Source organism: Camelus dromedarius, chromosome 25, assembly GCF_036321535.1.
Source record: "Camelus dromedarius isolate mCamDro1 chromosome 25, mCamDro1.pat, whole genome shotgun sequence".
Lineage (NCBI taxonomy): Eukaryota > Metazoa > Chordata > Mammalia > Artiodactyla > Camelidae > Camelus > Camelus dromedarius.
Genome location: NC_087460.1, coordinates 13,117,426 through 13,137,751, shown reverse-complemented (window position 1 = coordinate 13,137,751; position 20,326 = coordinate 13,117,426). Strand labels below are relative to the sequence as shown.

The 20,326-nt window shown below is 34.9% G+C and overlaps 1 protein-coding gene across 1 annotated transcript in view; it reads right to left on the bottom strand.

Moving 5' to 3' along the window:
• LOC105096489 (solute carrier organic anion transporter family member 1B1) overlaps positions 1–20,326 on the bottom strand; it is a 59,264-nt gene that overhangs the window by 3,582 nt on the left and 35,356 nt on the right. The window contains exons 6-14 of the mRNA XM_010988834.3: positions 19,636–19,782; positions 19,178–19,276; positions 16,275–16,511; positions 13,093–13,257; positions 11,521–11,716; positions 9,603–9,768; positions 7,243–7,427; positions 3,916–3,980; positions 2,207–2,324 (exon numbers count right to left, since the gene is read on the bottom strand). Of these exons, the coding sequence (XP_010987136.1) occupies positions 2,207–2,324; positions 3,916–3,980; positions 7,243–7,427; positions 9,603–9,768; positions 11,521–11,716; positions 13,093–13,257; positions 16,275–16,511; positions 19,178–19,276; positions 19,636–19,782 (1,378 nt within the window). The remainder of the gene's footprint in view (positions 1–2,206; positions 2,325–3,915; positions 3,981–7,242; positions 7,428–9,602; positions 9,769–11,520; positions 11,717–13,092; positions 13,258–16,274; positions 16,512–19,177; positions 19,277–19,635; positions 19,783–20,326) is intronic.

The following is a 20,326-nucleotide window of genomic DNA, read 5'->3' as shown; positions in this document are numbered from 1 at the left end:
AAGTTTTTAACAAAAATGCATAAAATTACCTGGCAGACGTGGTCTATTCCTGTAATCCTCCACTTTGGCTGAACATTAGAATCACCTAAGAGATTTTTTTTAAAATCCCATAACCAGGCCACACCCCCTAATCAATTAAGTCAAAATCACTAAAGGTGGGACACAGAAATTAGTATTTTTTAAAGCTCCTCAGGTGATTCCAGTGAGCAGGAAAGATTGATGACCACTGACCTGCTAGGTTAGGAAGCGCTCGCCTCGTTAACTAAATGTTGACAAGCTTTAAGCAAAAGATACCATGAACACACTTAGCAGGTTTAACTGAAGGTGAATGGAATTCATTATATAACTTTGAGCTGTTTAAGCTTAAGTTTATTAAAATTGGAACAGGATGTTGTGCTGTACCAAATTTTACTAAAGAAATATTTTTAAAGTCTTCAGATATATTTGCCTCATGCGTGGGTTATGCCAAATAGTTATCACCAATGTTAAACTTCCCAAAATTTCCACTGCTACCAAGAAAAACCAATGTGGGTTTCTCCTTACGTGACTGCTACTGAGAGAAACTGAATTAGGTTTAGATTCAGGATTGATATTATAATATAGACTTTTACTCCTTGGATTAGGAATTGTTCATGTTATTTGTCTATGCTAGATAAAAGCAATGAATAATTATCTAGTTACCTCAAAGTATTAAATCCAAAAGAAATCATAAGGTGACTTTAAGTTTTTTCGTATGTATTCATTGGCGAATCCCCTGATCTTTCTAAAAATTCCTCTTCAGACAATCTTTAGGCAATTACTTTGCAAACTACCTTAGGCAATGAACACAACTAACCGAAAGAAACGGGATAAGGGCCATGACTGAGCCACAAAGTGTAACGAGTTCTAAAGAGGACAGTCATTTCCAGGTGGCAGGCATAGTGTGAACTTCAGGAAAGACGTATCGTTGGAATCACACAGGACAGAGTTTTTTTCAGACCGCCTTCTTTCACTTGCCAATGTGCATTTAAGATTCCATCTTGTCTTTTTGTAGCTGCATAGCTCATTTCCTTCTACTGTTGAATAATATTCCATTGTATGTATGTACCACAGTTTATTTATCTGTTCACCTGTTGAAGAACATCTTGGTTGCTTCCATTTTTTAGCAATTTATGAATAAAGCTGCTATTAAACACCCACATGCAGCTTTTAGGGTAAGTATAAGTTTCCAACTCATTTGAGTAAATACTCAGGAGCACAATGGCTTGACCATAAAGTAAGACTATGTTTAGCTTTGTAAGAAACTGTCAGATGGTTTTCCAAAGTGAATGAACAATTTTGCATTCCCACCAGCAATGAAAGAGAGTTCCTACTGTTCCACATCCTTGCCAGCATTTGGTATGGTTTACTCTTAGTTTTTAAGCACTCTTTATATATTTAGGACATTTGCCTTGCGTCTATGTCATGAGTTATAAATTCTTTTTGCAATTTATCTTTTGTCTTTGAACTTTTGGTGATACAGAGTTTTTAAAATATTTTATTTTATTTTTCCTATCATGGTTTGGGGGATTTAAGTCATACTTAGAAATACATTCCTTCTTCCTGGATAGTTAAAAGAATTGCTACCATGATTTCTTCTCATACTTGAAGTTTCACACTTTAAATTTGTATATTTGATTAATTTGCAGTTAGTTTTCATTTAAGGTTAAGGAATTACTACAACTATCTTTTCCTAGACAACCATCCAGTTATTTCCCTATGTACAGAAGAGTCTAGAAATATTTTTTCCCACTAAATTATGACCAGAGCCCCAGTTGATAATTTTCTGTCTTCCTAGAGAAGGCTGAGGCCACTGTATATAGTTTTTTTTTTTTTTTTTTTTTGTGTGTTTTTGTAGTTTTTGTTGTTGTTTAGTATTAGGAGAGTTTTTGGAAACAAAAACAACCTGAATAAAAATCCCAGATATTTTTGATATTAACTGTGTAATTTTGAACAAGTTACTCATTCTCCTTGGCTCTTAGTTTCTTCATATTTAAGGAAAAAGGAGAAAAATATCATCTACAGTTTCTATTAAAATGAGATGCCAGATTGCCTGATATAGCACTGAATACAAAGTTTTTTAAATGTTGGCTATAATTATTAATGTTATACTGAAAATAACATCCTTCAGGAATTAACATAGTCAAAGGAAAAAATCAATTAATAAAATATATTTAAGACAACTTACCCATATAATTTGGAATTATATATCCTACAAGTCCCTTGCTTCCCAAGATTGTTGATGGACCACTTCATGCATGCTCTATCAATCATAGCCCCGAAATATATAGGAGCTGGAATTCCTCCTGCAAAGAGTTAAAAAGATATCAATCCAAGGAAAATGTTTCAAAGGAAACCGGGTGGTGATATTGCAGATGGATACGTTTTAGAGTCCGTAGAAGTTAAAAATTTGGATGGACTCTTTCGTTGTTTTGGCCTAACTCTACTCAAGAATCAAGATTATTAGAACTCTAAAAGCTCAAATCACATTTAATAGCACAGACATCTTTTGTCTACCTTTACCATGCCAGCACACATAGGGAAGGAGGAAGATTATATGCCTGTTCATCTTAGAATACCAATTTAGCATAAGCCTGGTTGGTAAAAAGGAGAATGTTGTCAGCAAAACATAGAAGTCATGTTGGTTCCTATGTAATTTTTCTTAGGCAAGGACAGCTGGAATAGTGGGACTCAAGTTAGAACTTCACAGGGAAAGAAAAAAGCTCTCAGCTCAACTGTGCAAAGGCAGGAGATTTTTCAACTTGATCTTTAAGAAAATTAAAAGGTGAAGGCCAACAGTATGACTTCCTCCCCAGAGAAGACAGGCCCAGGTTCACAAAGTGTGGGGCTCCTAGTAGGCTGCCCTTTATTCTTGTGTCAGAGCTCCACTCCCGCAGTCTAGGTGTCACTGGAGCCCACAATCATGTGTGTTCTCTCCACTGACTGTGTTCATTCTTAACACCTCCTGAAGCTGCCTGGGCCGTCCAAGTTAGGCCTGAATCTTGTTTCTGTTGATATTCTGATCACCATGATGACCAAGTCTCCAGTGGTCTGTACCTAACCCAGTTTTTATCTGTAGTGTATGAGTTTGTAGAATTTGAGGCTTTTCAAGAACACACATATTGTCTTAACATGGAAGTACCCATCTGCTCTTATTGCTATTTTAATAAACTCTGAGGTTGACTGCTAGTTCTCAGCATTGGTAATTTGAGCAAAATTTTAGGAATATGCTATTAGAGATCCACAATTCAGTTGGTGGAACTGAAGTCATCATGATTTTACTTTGTTCTTTTTTTTTCAGTTTAATGAATGATTTTCAAATTTTATATTGTTACTTAAAAGTGATAGTGATTCATATTTTACAATTTTGCCAATTCTATTTAATCTTAGTCTTAATTTTCTGAGAGTGAGAAATCTTAGAATGTCCAGGAACTAGTGTCTGAGACAAATATGTCTGAGGAATACTGGTGCTGAGAAACTGGATTAGGACCTCACAGGTTTCCGCAAATCAGAGCCATCCTTGGAAAAATGAAAAATGTATGCTAACAATTTATTTTCTATGTCTAATGATCAAACAATGAATTAAATGTTTTAGGTAACAAACTTGGTCTTAATCATTACTGAAATTTTAAAACTTCAAATGACCTGTTTTCCAAATATTTTTTCAGGATTTTTAATACACCTCCCACAATTTACACCTGTATTGTATTCAGACAATTGTTTGTGATTGGCCGTTTGGTACTCAGTCTGTATTTTTCCTGTGGAAGCAGTTAGGTTCCATTGGACATATACTGGACATATCAAAATAGGAGGCTCACAGTCAGGATGGCAATTCAGTCTTTGAGCTTTGAGGTGAAAATTTATATCTGGAATTCATCATCTACATATGTATCATACCTAGTGCTCGAATAGTTAGTGAATGGAAACCCACGGCAAGTGATTTCAGTTCAGGTTGAACATTTCTGAAATAAAATGAAGGCAAAGCAGCATTAAACATCTCTGAAAGACCAAACTGAGCTAAACATTAAGACATTTCTCAGTGTTGTTCTTCAGGGTCAAATGAAAACTTTTAGGTGAAGAGCTGACATTATTTAAAGTTATAATTTCAGTTGTTTTAGTAGGCAAACATCTGAATGACGTTAATAATTATTAGTCCCTTCCTTATTCAGTGTGTTATGATCTCGACAGTTTTACAAACATTTTCACATTTGATCCTTAGGAAATTTTGAGATAGTTAGTAGAAACATGCTTTATTATATCTATGAAGAAACTGATTTCGTGTGATCTGTTCAGTTGACAGGAGCAGATATTATGTAGGTCTTGGTCTGAGCAGAACTCTTTTGACCACCTTATTTCTGCCACTGTTTTTAACAGAAGAATTAACTATGATTCGTGAACCACATAATATAACCAGGAAGGTCAAAAAGGTTATCTGTATTCTAGCATCCGGTGTATTTAAATGTCATTTTAAAGACAGCGAGCACATTTGTAAGCTCTCTTAAAGATGGTCTTCCCTTTCGCATTCTGGGAGCACATCAAGCCAGGCTGTGGCGACAGCGGAATGAGGATCCTAAGACAGACCCTGCCTTTACCATTTACTGAGATGGAGAGTGACCTAAATCCTAGCTAATGAAGATCAAGTGTGCTTGCTTCCTCACCAGAAATTAGGAATGGAGGGCTTGGCTGAGAGTATGAGCACTGTGCTACAGAATTTGCTGGTAGGCCTTCCGCGTGTTTAAGATTTTGGATGCATGGTGACTGGCTGATTGCTTTCTGTGGGAGAGGTAGGTCCTTGACCTGGCAGGGCTGGAGGTTCAGATGCTCATGGTGATCTAGTTTGGTGACCCACCCCTTTCAACAGCTTACATAGGTGGCTCCATAAATGCCCCAGGAAAGTGCTCGCTAGTCTAACCACACTTCATAGAAGTGAAGTAGGGATGTTTATCACCCACATCCCAATCACAGCTTTAGGCTCAGTTACTCCATAACATGTGGATTTCTTCACTATGTGACTGTTCTCGCAGAGAAGGTGGCATTTGTTAAGAGGAAAGGGGCTCTCGTGATGAATCACCTTCTTCAACTCCTGTCCAATTTTTAAAGACTCACAGGATTGGTTGAGCCTTCAAATATTTAGGAGGGAAATGTCTGAAACTGCCATCTCTTTTAAAAAATGTGGGTTTTTTTTAATTATTTCAAACTTGCAGAAAAGTTGCAAGAATAGTACAAAGAATTACTTCCTCACTCCCTTCACTCATATTTCCAAACATTGTAATTTTATTACCTTTTCTATATTTTTACTCAGATTGATTTTTCTTCCTAATGCTTAAGACTTCTATTTTATGTATTTACTTGCTTATTTGTTGCTTTTGTCTCCTATACCCATACAGTCTTCCATCCCTCACCACCCCTCACCCAACTGGAAGCTAATGAAAGCAGAAACTTTATCATTTTTGTTCACAGTTCCATCCTTGGCGCCTAGAACTGTGCCTAACACATGACATGAATACATACTGAATACATAAATGCCATCACTTCTGCTTAGTCTAGTTTTAACAATAACCTTATGATGGAAGCATGGGAGCATCACTGACAGACTGAAATTTACATTTTTATTCTACAGTCTGGCTCACAGTTTTCTTTCAAAGAAAAAAAATCAAAGGCTGGTGGGAGATCAGCAAATGTTTCTGATAAATGATAATGTTGCTCTTAACAACTTTCTTAATAGGGAAAGCTATCATCAAGGTTGGAACAGTGATCTCTAAAACCCTCTTTCTTTCCATGAAAAAACTTTAAATTAAGAAGCCAAAACTTGTTGAGAAGCAAGTTAATCTGGAGTTTTGAGAAGACCTCCTGTAAGTTAATAGATCTGTAACTTGGCAAATACGGAAGGCTCCTCCTTTTGAGCAGACAATATTTTATATTAAGGTAGAGCAATATCTGTGGAATAAATTAGTATAAGTAATTTGACAAGATTCAGAGTCATTGTGGAATTTACACAACTGTAGACTCAGTTTACGGGTTTATACTCATTTTAACAAAAGTTAATACATTTCTTTTCTTTCCCTTCCACATCATGCTGTTGGCTGACAATGAGCCTGTGGCTAACCCCCTAAGACTTCGAGGCATAATTCGATGTTAACCTAGGTCACCGTACTTACATATATATATTTTAAGACCTACATGCAAATCTTCATATATGCTTTCAGTTTTGGGTGACTGAATGATGAACTTCACCAACAGGGCTTGTATTATCTGTCCCCTTCCTAACCCTCTAATCTTACCTTGTGCCATCCCTCTCTCAGTCTGTATGTCCCAACCAACTGGCTTCTGTTCATTTCTCAGCCACATCAGCTCTTTCCTGCCTTGAGGCGTTGGCACCTAGTCCCTCTCCCTGTCAAGTTCTTCTCTGGGCTAATTTTAACTCACTTTTTTTAATCTTTATTTGAGAAGTGCTGAGTCCTCATCCTCACAGCTCCACACTTCGATCCTATGTTCGTTTTCCCTTTAACTCCCTTTAATAACACTCTTTTTTTCCTTAGGAGTGCTAATGACAATGTGTAATTATGTGTTTATCTTTAAGCTTGTTTGTCTTATGTCAGTCTTTCCTGTTATAATCTATGAGAGCAGATATTTTATCTGTTTTATTTACCAGGGAGTATCTTCATCAAGCATGGTCTCAATATTTGCCTAATCAGTGAAGAAAGGAACTAATTCTGTTCATACATTTGTTTCTTTTCTCTATGAAGGTATTTGAGAGACTAGCTCAAAAGCCATTCTGAGAGTAGACTAAAGCTTTGGAATATCATGGACTGTTTATATTTCACAGTCTGGTTCCCAAATGTTTTCTTTCAACAAAATCAACAGGTGATTCACTCTGATAGGCCCTTCAGGATAGAAAGTATCTCAAAATTAAAAATTCTTTCAGAATCACAACAAGGATTCTTTCACATTGAAGCAGTTGTCAATCAGTCCGTGTCTTAAAATTCTTAATTAGAGGAGAAAGTGTGAAATCTAGATTTTGTAGTGGAAGAATCCAAGGCAAAATTATTATTAATTACAGCATTGAACTATCACAGTAATCCTAAGACAATACATTCTTAGAAAAATTAAACTGTAACAAAATATGAATTTGGGCTCCAAATATGTTATGAAAAAAATATGTACATTATTAGGTGTGTTTATAGTCTAATATACAGAAAATGCCTTAAAAACAGTCATACTCACTTAAAAATCAGCATGATAGTTGCGGTGCTTCCCAATGCCATGGAAAGAAAACCAAGGATTTGTATTACTATATAAATATAAAATTTTCTTGCACACTGATTCTCTCTCGGGCATTCGCCCAACTTCACCGAGTTATTTCCGTTCTGGAAACCATTTATTTCTGCACAACTACAGTTATGAAACACCTAAAAATAGTTTTTGAAATATTACAGAATATATTTGCAAAATGTGATTAGGTTATAAATACATTCCTTTATATTTAAATACATCTCACTCATTCAAGCTAAAATATTTACAGTTTATAAAGAAAACATTGTAAAAAAAATTGCTTAATAGTTGAAAGGCAAAATAGTTTCCTGGATTCCTTTCTGGACAAGAAAATGTAATTTACTATTAAATTCTCATTCTTCTCTAAATTAAAAATTGGGAAAGAACAGAAAGAATTCATGTCTGATACTCTGTATACAGTTTTCTCCTTAATACAAATTCTCTTAAATATTTCTCTACCATTCTCCTCTACTTTCTGTAACACACCTGCTTTACTCTCTTTTACAGTCTCTACAAAGTATCAGGGCCACTCCTTGGGTAGGGATTGCCTAGGGAATCCTGAAAATATAGTAGTTTTGGAAGGGCCAAACCTGGAACTAAAGCCACCACCAGAGGAGGGTAGAGTCTAAGGCAAAGGGACCAGGCAGGGATGCTAGAATTCTACTTTGGCCAGCAAATACAACATCCAGGAGCAGAACGACAGATTACAGCATAAATGGTGCCATCATCAGAGAGATCTAACACAACAGACTACCCCCCAAAGGTAAAAGCACAGACAGAGAACGTTTAGGAGCAAACAATTTTAGAGATTTAATTTGGTAGGCAGTTTATGTAGATAGGTGGCCTTAACAAATTCTGTTCTGAGTCTAGGCTAAACGAAGGTTTAAGGGAAGTCTGAACCTATTAATGCTAAAGATTAATTACTGAAGGAGGAAGTGAGGAAGAATTTGAATCCACACTAATCTGATGACCAAGCTTTACTTTCTCAGTAGAAATAATACAGAGGACTTTATGTAGCATTGGCCAATAAAACCAAATTTAGATACAAAGAACATTATTTTGAGTAATTAAAAAGGGATGATTGATTACTAAGAATTTGGCAAAAGAACTCCCCAGTAGCCTCCAAATGATACAGTGATTGTCAATATTAAGATAGTGTCTCCATAGTGGACAGATTTCTCTTTAGGCTTCTAACATCATGTCTCTTCCAGCCCTTCTCTTATGGGCAAAGTGGGACCATGGATTAAATGGGCCATTCTCAGTGAAAGGCACTATAGCCATGAATATGAGATGCAGGTTTTTAAGTACAGTCCTTGGGCCACATTTGTGTAAATTTATGACTCAGCTTTAAAGAATCTAGGTGCTTTATGCTTCAAAATTCTCAATGTCCTTCATTAATACAATGACTATAGGAAAGACAAAGATGGAAAATGTTTGAAAATCAAAGACAGAGGATGTGGTAGAGAACAATGATCAAAGCTGATAATATTGCTAATACTGGTGATGGGAAAATGGTCCAGGAAATGGCTCCCCAATTTTGTGAGACATTCAGTGGATTGGAAGTGAAGTAGAGAATACTCTTCTGATGCCCAGCTGTTGGAAGTTGCTCAGGGGATTGAGGAGAACCCATAATCTGCATGGAAGCGGATATTTTGAGTCAAGAAGGGAACAGCACTTCTGTGGGAGACGTTAGCAATAGGTAAGCAGAATAACTAAGTTATCCTGGGTAGGGGAAGTGCCAGCTTTGAAAAAAATCAAAATTGGAAGCCAAAAATTGGACAGTCAAGTGAGTATGAAGCACTGGTTAATTTCTTGGAAATTCAAAAGAGTATTGAGCCTAGAGATGAACTCATCAGAATCTATACGCAAGGTTGCATGTAGATGGTTGTCCTGGAAAAGCACCTAGAGTTGACAAGGGGTTGGCTCAGGACTTTCCTACAGCTCCTGAAGGGTAAAGTACCTCCAGCTTAGTGGAAATCATATCCTTTAGTCAAATTAAGTGCTTCCTAGAGACCCTAAATGCTTTTAAATTTCAAAAGGTCATATTCTTATAAACTCAAGGGGAAAAGGTAATCTCAAATAAGAATTCAAGCAACAAAAAAACCCCTTTGTGTTCCAAGCAGGATTCTACATGAGGCTTTGTTTACACATCACAGCCATCACAATGACAGACAATAATGGAAATCTTTTTTCTGTATTTTTACTGGAGAACTTTGTTGTAGAAAGATTTGATAAGTAATAATCAAGTTAAAGTAAGTTAAATCAAATCTGCAATTTTCATTAAGGAGAAGAAAGTAAAAATTAATACTCACAATAGACTTTTTACTGCCACTTGAAGATTTGCATCCTGCTAAACAAGGTGACATGTAAGTTATTCCATTGTCCCCACAGACTGGTTCCCATTGACTTTCATCACAACTGCAGTCTGAGTTGCAATAAGAAAGTGGTACATTTATATGAGATGCCACTGGATTAATTCTGGAAATATATGATGGACATATATCAAAAAGAGAGAGGATGAGAGAGGAGAAGAAGGAGGAAGAGGAGGAGAGAGGAGAGGGAAAGAGAGGAGAAAGAAGGGAAAAGGTTATCCTTAAATTAGATGGAAAATTTTGGTGGGCTATGACACCAAGATGGCAAAATTTATTTTTAGTGCTTATTAACTTTTTTACCCTTCATCTTTACCCAGACATAATTTATTACCTAGAAAAAATAAAATATAAAAAGAGAAACACAAGAGGTCTTTGTGATTCTATCAAAAAATTACTCAAAGTCACTACATTTTTCTGAGATTTAGTTTCTCTTCAGTAGGGTCAGGGCATTAGAGTAAGGTTCCTCCCAGCTCACTGTAAAGTCCCATAAATATGTGAATGTTATTTAACTAGTTTGATTCTAAAAATCTATATTTTAATTACATAAGAACTCAACATAGTCAAAACAGAATCCCTAAGGATTAATTTTTAAAAATCAAGAATAGAATCAGCTGAGAAGGACTAGAAAAACTCCATATACTTTTAAAATAAAACTACAACATATTTTGTGATTATTTACTGTAAAACATGGTTGTGTTTATAAACTGTAATCTTATAACATGGCTAAAATTACAAAATGGATTATTTGCATAATTAATTTTCTGCTTATAGATTTTTAAAATTATGTTTCTGTTTTGTGGTAGAAATCTTGATAAATTATCATTGAATGAGAAAGTATTTTTCCTGAAAAAAAAAGCAGGTTCAGAAAGTCCATAATCAAGAATTTTACTAAAAGCATTTAATACCTATTCCTGCTTGGGGGCATAAGATGGGGAATGATTTAGCCTCCAAAAATAGGGTGACGTTTAGGTAAGTGAATGTGTAGAGATTTAACAAGTTCAAACTGACACCTCAGAGGGTCCAGAGTTTAATGCTCAAACCCAGCAACAAGCAGCACTGAGAAGCATGCTGACTCAACTATGATCCAAGGATCTTTGCTTGTGGCCGGAACATGAACCTTCTTAAGCTTACGTTGTTGGCTATATTCAGGAGATAAGAAATCTGCACAGAAACCTTCCCCTGACTTGGCGTAGAGGCTGTTGTGCTAGGAATACTGCACATTACATAATCATAATAAAAAGTAAACGTTTTCCAGGTCCAATATGCAATTACATATAGGATATTCATCAATTCTACTGCTAGTGAAAACAATACCCAAAGAAACAATATTAGCTTTCAGAAAAGGAGAATTCAGTACAATGTGATGGTTTTCTTATAAAGATAGTTGTTAAACATCAAAGGTAAATGTTGATAAAGATTGTCCAGTCACTTTTGGAGAATGTCATTTATGTTTCTCTGACGATGGATCCGAGATTCTAACAGTTAAGACTAAGAGTCCTGGAGTCAAAACCTACAAATTCGAGTCAGAGTCTTAACGTTGTTACCCACATAACCTGTGTATCTGTCTAAGCTTCGCTTTTCTTCATCTATAAAATGGACAAAAAAGTACCCATCACTCATTGTAAGCACTCCATAAACGATAACTATCACCATTATAACCAATATAGGTTTTCTTTAAGGAAGGAGGGAAAAAAGAACTTTTTGAGATCCTAAGAAATGGATGTTTTAAAAATTTATCAATTGAAATTTGTCTAAATTAAAAGTTTAGTTAAAACTGCTACCTGTCTTGTTTTCCTTACATTCTTTTTACACTGGATAGTTTATATATTGTGTAATTGATATACTGATATATACACACCCATCATAAGTCAAGGTTAGGCCGGCAACTGATTTGTTTTCACAGATTAGTGCAAAATTTAATAGATGAAATATGAAGGCCAATGCATGGGTGAAAAATGACAATTTGGCAATTCCAACCAAGGTAAGTTTGAATCTTTTAATGATATATCCTCCTGTAAACATTCCAGTTGCCAAAGTTGGTATGGAAATGGATCCTAGAAATTAAAAAGCAGAAAAGATGTAATTATATAAAGATGGTTATTCTGAATGTCTTTACATATGAAATACAGTGTATATCAACCAAATTCATCAGATCTTATTACTTCTTAACTAGAAGGCTGGCAGGCCAGGGTGGAGGTAAAGGATCACTGTACCATGTAGGAGAGAAACAAATAATTTCTTCTTGCCAGTGCTAAAGGTTTGGTTTCCTCAATAGCAAAGGCCAAGAATATTTGGCCAAGAACATCTGTAAGTGTAAACATATAGTTTCTATAATGTGCTTTTTGTCCCACCCCCTGGAAAACAACAACAAAATATCACTTTCCTGCCTATGAAACTTTTATTGTACCATCTAAAATCTTTTATATCTCCTTAAAATGAAGAGTTCCTATCCTTAAGAACTTACTATAAATTTGCCCAGTACTTTAGAATTGAATATTTAATGTCTCTTCTTTATTCATCTAAACACACATATGCCCTGAAATGATAAATAGGCCAGTACATGGTATTAAAAATAATTGATTCCACTTATAGTTTTTCCATTTCATTGTCCTGCAAGATTTATTAAACATGAAGTACCCTTAAACAAAAAAAAGTTAGGCTGAGAATCTTACTAGGGATTAAACTTAAGTTTAGTTTTAACTTTTATCTCAAGTTCAAGAAGAGCATCATACAGAATTATTATTTTCTTGTTTACTTACGACTTATTCATATACCACTAATAAATTCAGCTTAATTTATCAAATGTTGAGTTTCCACAGTCTGCTGGTTACTGTACTGTATATTTTACTGCTCTTAAGAATCTTATACTGGAGGTAGGGAAAGAATGATATAAGAAAACCTTTCCTTCATAAACAAGCTTCAATGTGTCACTAGAAATAGACAGTGTAGCAAAAAAAAAAAAAAAACTCTCTTAAATAAGATACTTGTTTTGAATTATCTAGATATCAGTGATGTGTTTAAATTGATTTTTCTTTGGAGAACACTACTGACTTATTTCTTGTATGTAGCTAGGTTCTGATTCAAAGTCCATGAATTATGGAATAATAATAATTACATTACGAAAGAATTTGTCTCAGAATCTCAGCCCTAGAGTGTAAGATCCAGTTATCCAGATACCATGTCTAAATATTCCATTCACATGTGACTTTTCCTTTAAGGATTTATCTCTTCAAAAATAACACGAAAGGCAACTTCAAATGCAGAACAATGCTGCTATCACAACACCGATAGATTTGACAAAATTTGAAAAAGAATAAATGGAAATTATATTTACTAAAATATGAAATTTCCTGCATACCACAGTGTCACTTGGAACTCAATTACTCGGTAGCATATCATTTATCAAGCAAACATAAACAAGGGGTCTTACCAAACAAAATGTTAGCCTCAGAAGCTGACTGACCATACTGTTGTTCTACATATTTGAAGACATAAGTAAAACTGCCAATATGGCTGCTGATTTGTAGAAGTGTCATAAACAATGTTATAACATACAAGGGATTGGTAAGGATGCTTTTCAAGGACTGGAAAAAACCTATAAAAGTAGAGATGAAAATATTATAATGCAGGTTAAATGTATATTAATAGCTTAATCCTATAAATGTAAGTTATATAAGATTCAAAGTTACATAAATACATAGCATAGAAAGTCAGCATACTTTGCAGTCCTACTGTCAACAATTTGTTCTTGTTTAGTTAGTTCATCTTACTCCAAAATAAGATCAAATATTTACTTGTTTAGCAATTTGCTTTGTTCACATCATATTTAATTATTCTTCGCAGTCTACCATACAATTGCATACTTCATGAGTTCATTTAGTCATTCACTTAACAAATGTTTGGTTTTCATTTGGGTACCATGTAATATGCTAGGCACTCAAGAAACAAAAGTGAATGAAATGCAGTGTTTCTTATTTATTAGCACTTAATAATATAATTGTTACATTAATGATGTAATTATTATGTAGAAATTTATCTTAAAGATAGTATAATCCAACGCACCCAGAAATAAGACTAAGGCTCAAAAATCACAAAGCTCAATTTAGTACCAGGACTCAGATCTCTTGTTTCCTGGGATATGGCTTTTCTACCATAAAATACTGTGTCAGTAAATCTGGTAGTATTATCAATCACCTTTCTTAAGGTATTATTCTGTCTCAAGTGACCTTATGACAATAACAGGGCAAAAACCTATGCCTACAAACAGATGTGTAACGAGTTCTTAATCTCCATACCTACCAAGAATTATGGGATCTGGGTCTCTGATCATCAGGTTAACCAGCTGCAATGGGAATTAAAAGTGGAAGGAACTACTCAGAAAAACAGTGGGAAGAGTCAGAGTCTAGCAAGACAGAACCAGATATGGTTATTGAGGGATCGATGGCATGGACATCTCTGAAAGATCTTGTGCTGTAGATCTCTAAACGTTTCCATTAGATGTGGTCAGAATGAAACCTTTCCAATGGTAACTAAGAAATAGTTTAATTTGCTTATAATAATAAGAACAAAGATTAGGGCAAAGGGCATGGAAGAATAAAAAGATGTAAGGAAATATATAGCAGGAATAAATAGTATTTAAAGTTGTTAGGCCAAAATGCTAAACTCCTCTCCATGGGACTCCTCAGTTAGGAAGGACCATTAACTTGTGAGGCACTGTAAGTGAGTTGTGACATTTGATAAAAAAGTAAAATAAAATAAGGCAGATAGGCTCACCAAATCATTAAATTTTTGAGGTGGATGAAAACTTGGATGGCATCTGGTCTGAACTTCTACACAATCATGATCCACTCTATACCCTTGATAATTCAATCAATAAGCAATTCAACTGACAGTAAGCTGACTATCTCCAAAAGGCATTGCTCCATTTTTAGACAATTATTCTTTTTTACAAATTGTTTTTGCAGTGAACTGAAATCTTTCTTTTTTTCTAACCAATTAATTTTATTTCTATTCAAATTTGATTTTTTTTCTGACTAAATGTTCTTAGTTACTTCGTCTATTACCAACAGCACACAATTAAGGACCTCTTTACTGTCTTAGTTCGGTCACTATCTTACAAACACAGTTGATGACATACATGATGTTTACAATTGCCCTGTTTTTGCTTCTTCATTATCCTCTCCATTTGTTTTGGGCTCACAGTCAATCCAATCCTTTGGGTTTAGATAAACCACTATTTTTTTTATGGATTTAATTTGCTACAGGGGAAACAACAAAAACCAAATGAAAATTTATTGGAATGTTACTTTTAGTGTGTATGTTAAATTTCAAAGACTTCTAACTCGGTGATTTGCTGGTAAACGTTTAACAATTGATTCTTGGGAAAAGCAAGGCCTGACCTGAGTATTTTCCAATTTCCACAGTAATAAATGGGGGTAACTTCTCCCACCATGGCCAAATTCAGGCTACCAATGCAGCTGAAAAATTAAGTCCTCTCTCATGAGCCAATACAAGGCACACCATTGCTTTTGGATTAGAGTAGTAGAGAGAAGAAAGTAACAATAAAGTTGTGAGTGGAAGAACTGATGAGAGGGAGCACTTGGGTACAGTTGAGAATCTCTAATGTCACTTCAACTTGAAAAGGTTGCCAAGGGTTCTGGTGATGCTCTGCTTTGACTTTTACTATTCCACCATTTCTATGCAATCTGAAAACTGTGCTGTTAGCATCTCATTGTTTCAGCTATCTTGCTCTGATTGCTGTTGAATCATTCCCCAGATTCCTTGCTCCTAAATTGTTCTCTATTAGCCCTCAGGGCTTATGTTTAAAAGGAAAGGCACCATCAAATGGTAGAGGATTCTTATTCACATGATGGACTCCAATACTCTTAACTACTGCTGTTGCTTCTACTTCATTTTTGAATGTGTAGGTAAGCATATTTTTCCCTATATAATTACTTATATAATTAATAATAATTTATATAATTATATAAGAAAATAATCTTACTCTATCCAGAGAGAAATCTCCCGATTTCCCTCTCCATACTCCATCTTTCCATGTAAGAACAGTTAAATTGCCCAATTTATAGGCACTCGTAGTTCCTTATATAGGCACCATATTGCAATCATCTATATATTTCTTGGTACAATCCCATTAGATTTTAAATATTCGGAAAACAGAGACAATATTCTATTGCCAGGGCATAGTATGGTTCCTGGTAATACTTGAGAAGGGGAGAAAGGAAGGAAGGAAGAAAGGAAGGGAGGAAGGAAAGAAGGAAGAAATAATACAATCCTTTTAACCCTCGTAGTTTACACTATATAATCTGGAAATGAACACGTACTCTTTGATTTACAAATAACAGATATTGTTAGCCTTTGATTAGTTTCTCCCTGCCAAACACCATAAACCTAATCCTCTTCTCTTCAGAGAGTTGATGTCTGTTCAGAAAATATTTATGAATTTTATTAGGAATCTTAGAGTAATTCAGCCAAACTTGGTGCAGAAGAATGCTAACTTCAGACGTTTGGAAGACGACATTATTTTGGAATATTCACTTCTGCCTTTCACTAGGATTAATAATCCCAAATGGACAACAAACATGAAATACTTACCATTTATACTTTCGGTAAACTTTTGCCCACGCTTGGTCAAATTAGCCTTTTGACTCTTTTCCTCATTTTGCACAGGCGAAGATACTGAAGCTTTTCTTTCTTTCTGCGGTTTATATGGATTTTTGGGCAAGAAAAAGAATGGTATGGAAGAAATAATGGCTATTAGTCCACCCATCAGGAAACCAAGCCACCAAGCACCGACCCAACGAGAGTCCTTAGGAGTTATTCTGACAGTGCCTAGAAAAAAGAATTAGAAGAAGCCAGTCAAAAAAAATTTTTTTTAATTCTAACTTTAATTTTTGTTTCTGTTTATTATGCTATTTTATTCAGGATGAAGATAAACCACATTTCAGGATATTTTTCACCCAGAGTTCCCTGGTTATATTTATTTGGAAAGGATTCTAAGGACACCATAGAATCTGAAATTGACTTGGTTTAGAAAATGGTACAATACACAGAACACTTAGATTTAAAAAGTTAAGACAACCATTATTCACACTAATAAAATGATGTAGTGGTAAATATCTCCAAGGTCAGTTGTATTTTTTTTTACCGTATTCCTATATTTGTGTTGATGTGGGCTGAATACCCTGGAAGTGCTGAAATGCAAGAATTTCTGGGCAACAATGGCAATAAGTGCTGTCTTCCGTAGATGAAGAAAGTAAACTGTATTTCATCAAATCTGAGACACTGTTTTCTTTTTTCCACCCTTTTTCATCTTTGAAATAAGAAAAAGTCTAACATTCAATAACGTCTTACAATTGCTGTTATCCAGGAATCAGTCATGACATTGTTGTCATTGCCGGAGCCTGTATGAACTTGGTGGCTTTTCTGGCAACATGACTGGGGCAGCTGCCATTATTGAAACTTGAAGCCTGCAAACTGTTTGAGGACCAACATTGGTAAAGCACGAATCCTCATTATTGTCTGAAAACTTCTCTTGGGACCATCCCCCAAGGTCAAGAAAGCACCAGCGATGAAATTTACAGTCATTTGCAAGAAATTCTCAGAGCTAAGAGTGGGGCTTCTTCCCCTCAGAATCTGCATTTCCAGTTCTTTGACAGCACAGAGGATGATATTGGTGAAAACATGCCCAGAGTGACAATCTGAGTTTAAAAGTGACCTGGAAGAGTTAGACTCTAAATTTTAGGGATAATTTAATCATTTTATTTCAATAATATTTTTCTTTACCGCTGCATGAGTGATTCATTAATGATACATCCAAACAAGTATAAAAGCCATTTCAGTAAGTAGAAAGTAAACATTCTAATGAGAAGGCAACACACACACACAGCATAGCTGTTTGAAGCACAGTAATGGTGCTGTTACTCTGTGATCTATAGGAAAACTCATTAACACGAGAAAACATTGGCTTGCTATATAGAAATAAATTGTTCATCTTGTTTATTGAAGTGGTTTTCAAGTATGCACAGATCTGAGTTTAAAACTGATTTACATGGTTGTATTTTTCCATAATTGGCAACTCAGACAGACTTCCGAAATCATTGGTAAAATCAGTGGCTCCATCTACTTGCTAATGGTTTATTCATCATCTTCAGAAATGCCTCTTTGGTTACATTTTTTTTTTCATGTTCTATCACTGGTCTACATGTAGGAACTAGAGGTCATAACCTGGCTAGACATGGTCTGCCAAAGTGTTTTCCTTGGCTCATACACTATCTTAAAAATTGGGAAATTCTACATGAAAATCTGGATTTCTGGATTTTTTTGAAAACCAGTCAGAAGATTTTGTCATTGCTGGATCTAAATTTTTGCATGAAAAGACTAGGTTAAGGCTGAGCAGTACATGCACCTTCAGGGGTGTGCAGAGGGTAACTCACCACCACTAATTTTTCCCAGTTTAACCACCACCTGGGACACTCTTTACTCATTTATGTGATCTTGTTGGTCCTCTAGGCATTGGAGTATTGCCAAAGTATACTTCGTATTTTTTTACATGATAACCACAACTGAATAAGAGAGGATGTAATAAGGTTTAGACATTTAGCAGTAGAAATGGAATCACCATGGATCTAAAATGCTGAGTAGTGATTGCTGACTATAGAAAAGAGATTACAAAACTCATTCTAAAGATTTTAATAATTTATTTCTGGGTTCTTAGTGATAAAAAAAACAACGATGAACCTGTAAGTGAATGAATAGAAACATATGGCACATGAATTCACTCTAATTCACACGTCCAAAATAGAGGACGTAAAACATTGTATCAGGTACATGTCTCAGCTTTATATTATAAAATACTTACTAGTTTCTGGTTATTTGTTGGCTTAGTATGATGTCTACTCTGTGTAAGTTTGGGTGAAATAGAGATTCAGATTTCTTTATTCACAAACACTAATTATTTATGATACATTAAGACAGATACTATACTGTTACGTTCTAAAAGACGTGGCAGGTCAGTGCACAAATATTTATGGCTCGTTGTGATAAGCACCACAATAAAAGTATGCACTTGGTGATTACTACATGCACTTAACTTGGGGCCAGTGGAGGGTGGTGAAGTAGGCTTCTCTGAAGAGGAGATACATTTTGGAAGAGACTTGAAGAGGTATGCAAATAGAGAAGGCAAAGAAGGTTTTCTAAGGGGAAATGCAAGGAAGTGACATTCGAGAGAACATTGAGGGAACTGCAGTTAGTTTGCAGTTACTTTGGATGAAGTCATCTTCAGCAAGTTTGTTCAGTTTTCTTATTTTGCACTTTGTTGTCAAAGCTTGATGTAGAATAGGAGCTGAATTTTATTTTTATTCTGGCTATGAGCAGATTTATTTCCTATTTGTAAGTTTTCACAAATAGTCAGCAAAGGACTACTGAAAGAGTGAATTCAATTAATTGTCATGTATTTGGAAAGTATTATCATGTTACCTTGTTCTGATTGTACTTACTCAGATCTACGTATCCAATATCCACATACATTTTAGAAAAAATAGATCCCACTGTAAAGCCAATGATTGGGCCAATCATTGCTATTGCATGCAAATTTCCTAAAAATATTATAAAACATTCTTATTAGATGCCAAGAATACAAGGTTCTTATTCAATGTTTTTTTAATTGAAGTATAGTTGATTTACAATGTTGTGTTAGTTTCTGGTGTATAGCATAGTGATTCAGTGATACATATATATATTCTTCTTCATATTCCTTTTCATTATAGGTTGTTACAAGCTATTGAATATAGTTCCCTGTGTTGTTTACCTATCAATATGTTTTTTAAAGTAAACTTACACAGACCTTTCTCCAAATAATTTTTTTAATAAGTAAAAGAACAAGTTTGGGAACAATATTATTTAAAGGTAAACTCAGGGAGAGTAACCATAAAATCTAATATTTTCTGTGCATTACCTAAATAAAAAGAAGAATGTCCTTCTGGAGCAAAATCATCGATGTAAGAAATCCCCAAAGGTGTTATGGGAGTTTCCCCAATTCCACGAAGCATATTACCCATTAGGACATATATCCACATATATGACCCAGATTCCTTTTCCCAACCTATGTAGACAAGAGAGTGTTTTATTTAAAACATTGATTTTAACATTCCTGTTTAAAATTCAACTAATTTAACCCTTTAATTGTTCCATTTAAGAATTTTTTTTGCTTTTTTCTAATTATAAGAATGATTTATAGTCACATTACAAAATCTGACATTACCAAAAAGCACAAAGAAAACAAGTAAAAATTATCTGTAATCCCACCACACACAGAGAGCCACTTCTAATACTTGTATATATCTTTCACATTTTTGTGAATATAAAAATATGCATAATATTCTTTACTTACTTATATCAGGATTTTAATGACTGCACAATAGTGTGCTGAATGCAAGTCTCATCATTTATTTAATCAATCTCTTTCTTTGTACTGACAAAAAGTTTCTAATTTTCATTCTATGCCACGGATGCTACGGCTATAACCGGAAATAAATCCTTTTGCACATTCCTGACTATTTACTTCAGATAAAACAATGAAAGTAGAATTGCTGATTTAAGCAGATACGCATATTTTTGTTCTTTACCATAGTGAAAATTAACCTCCA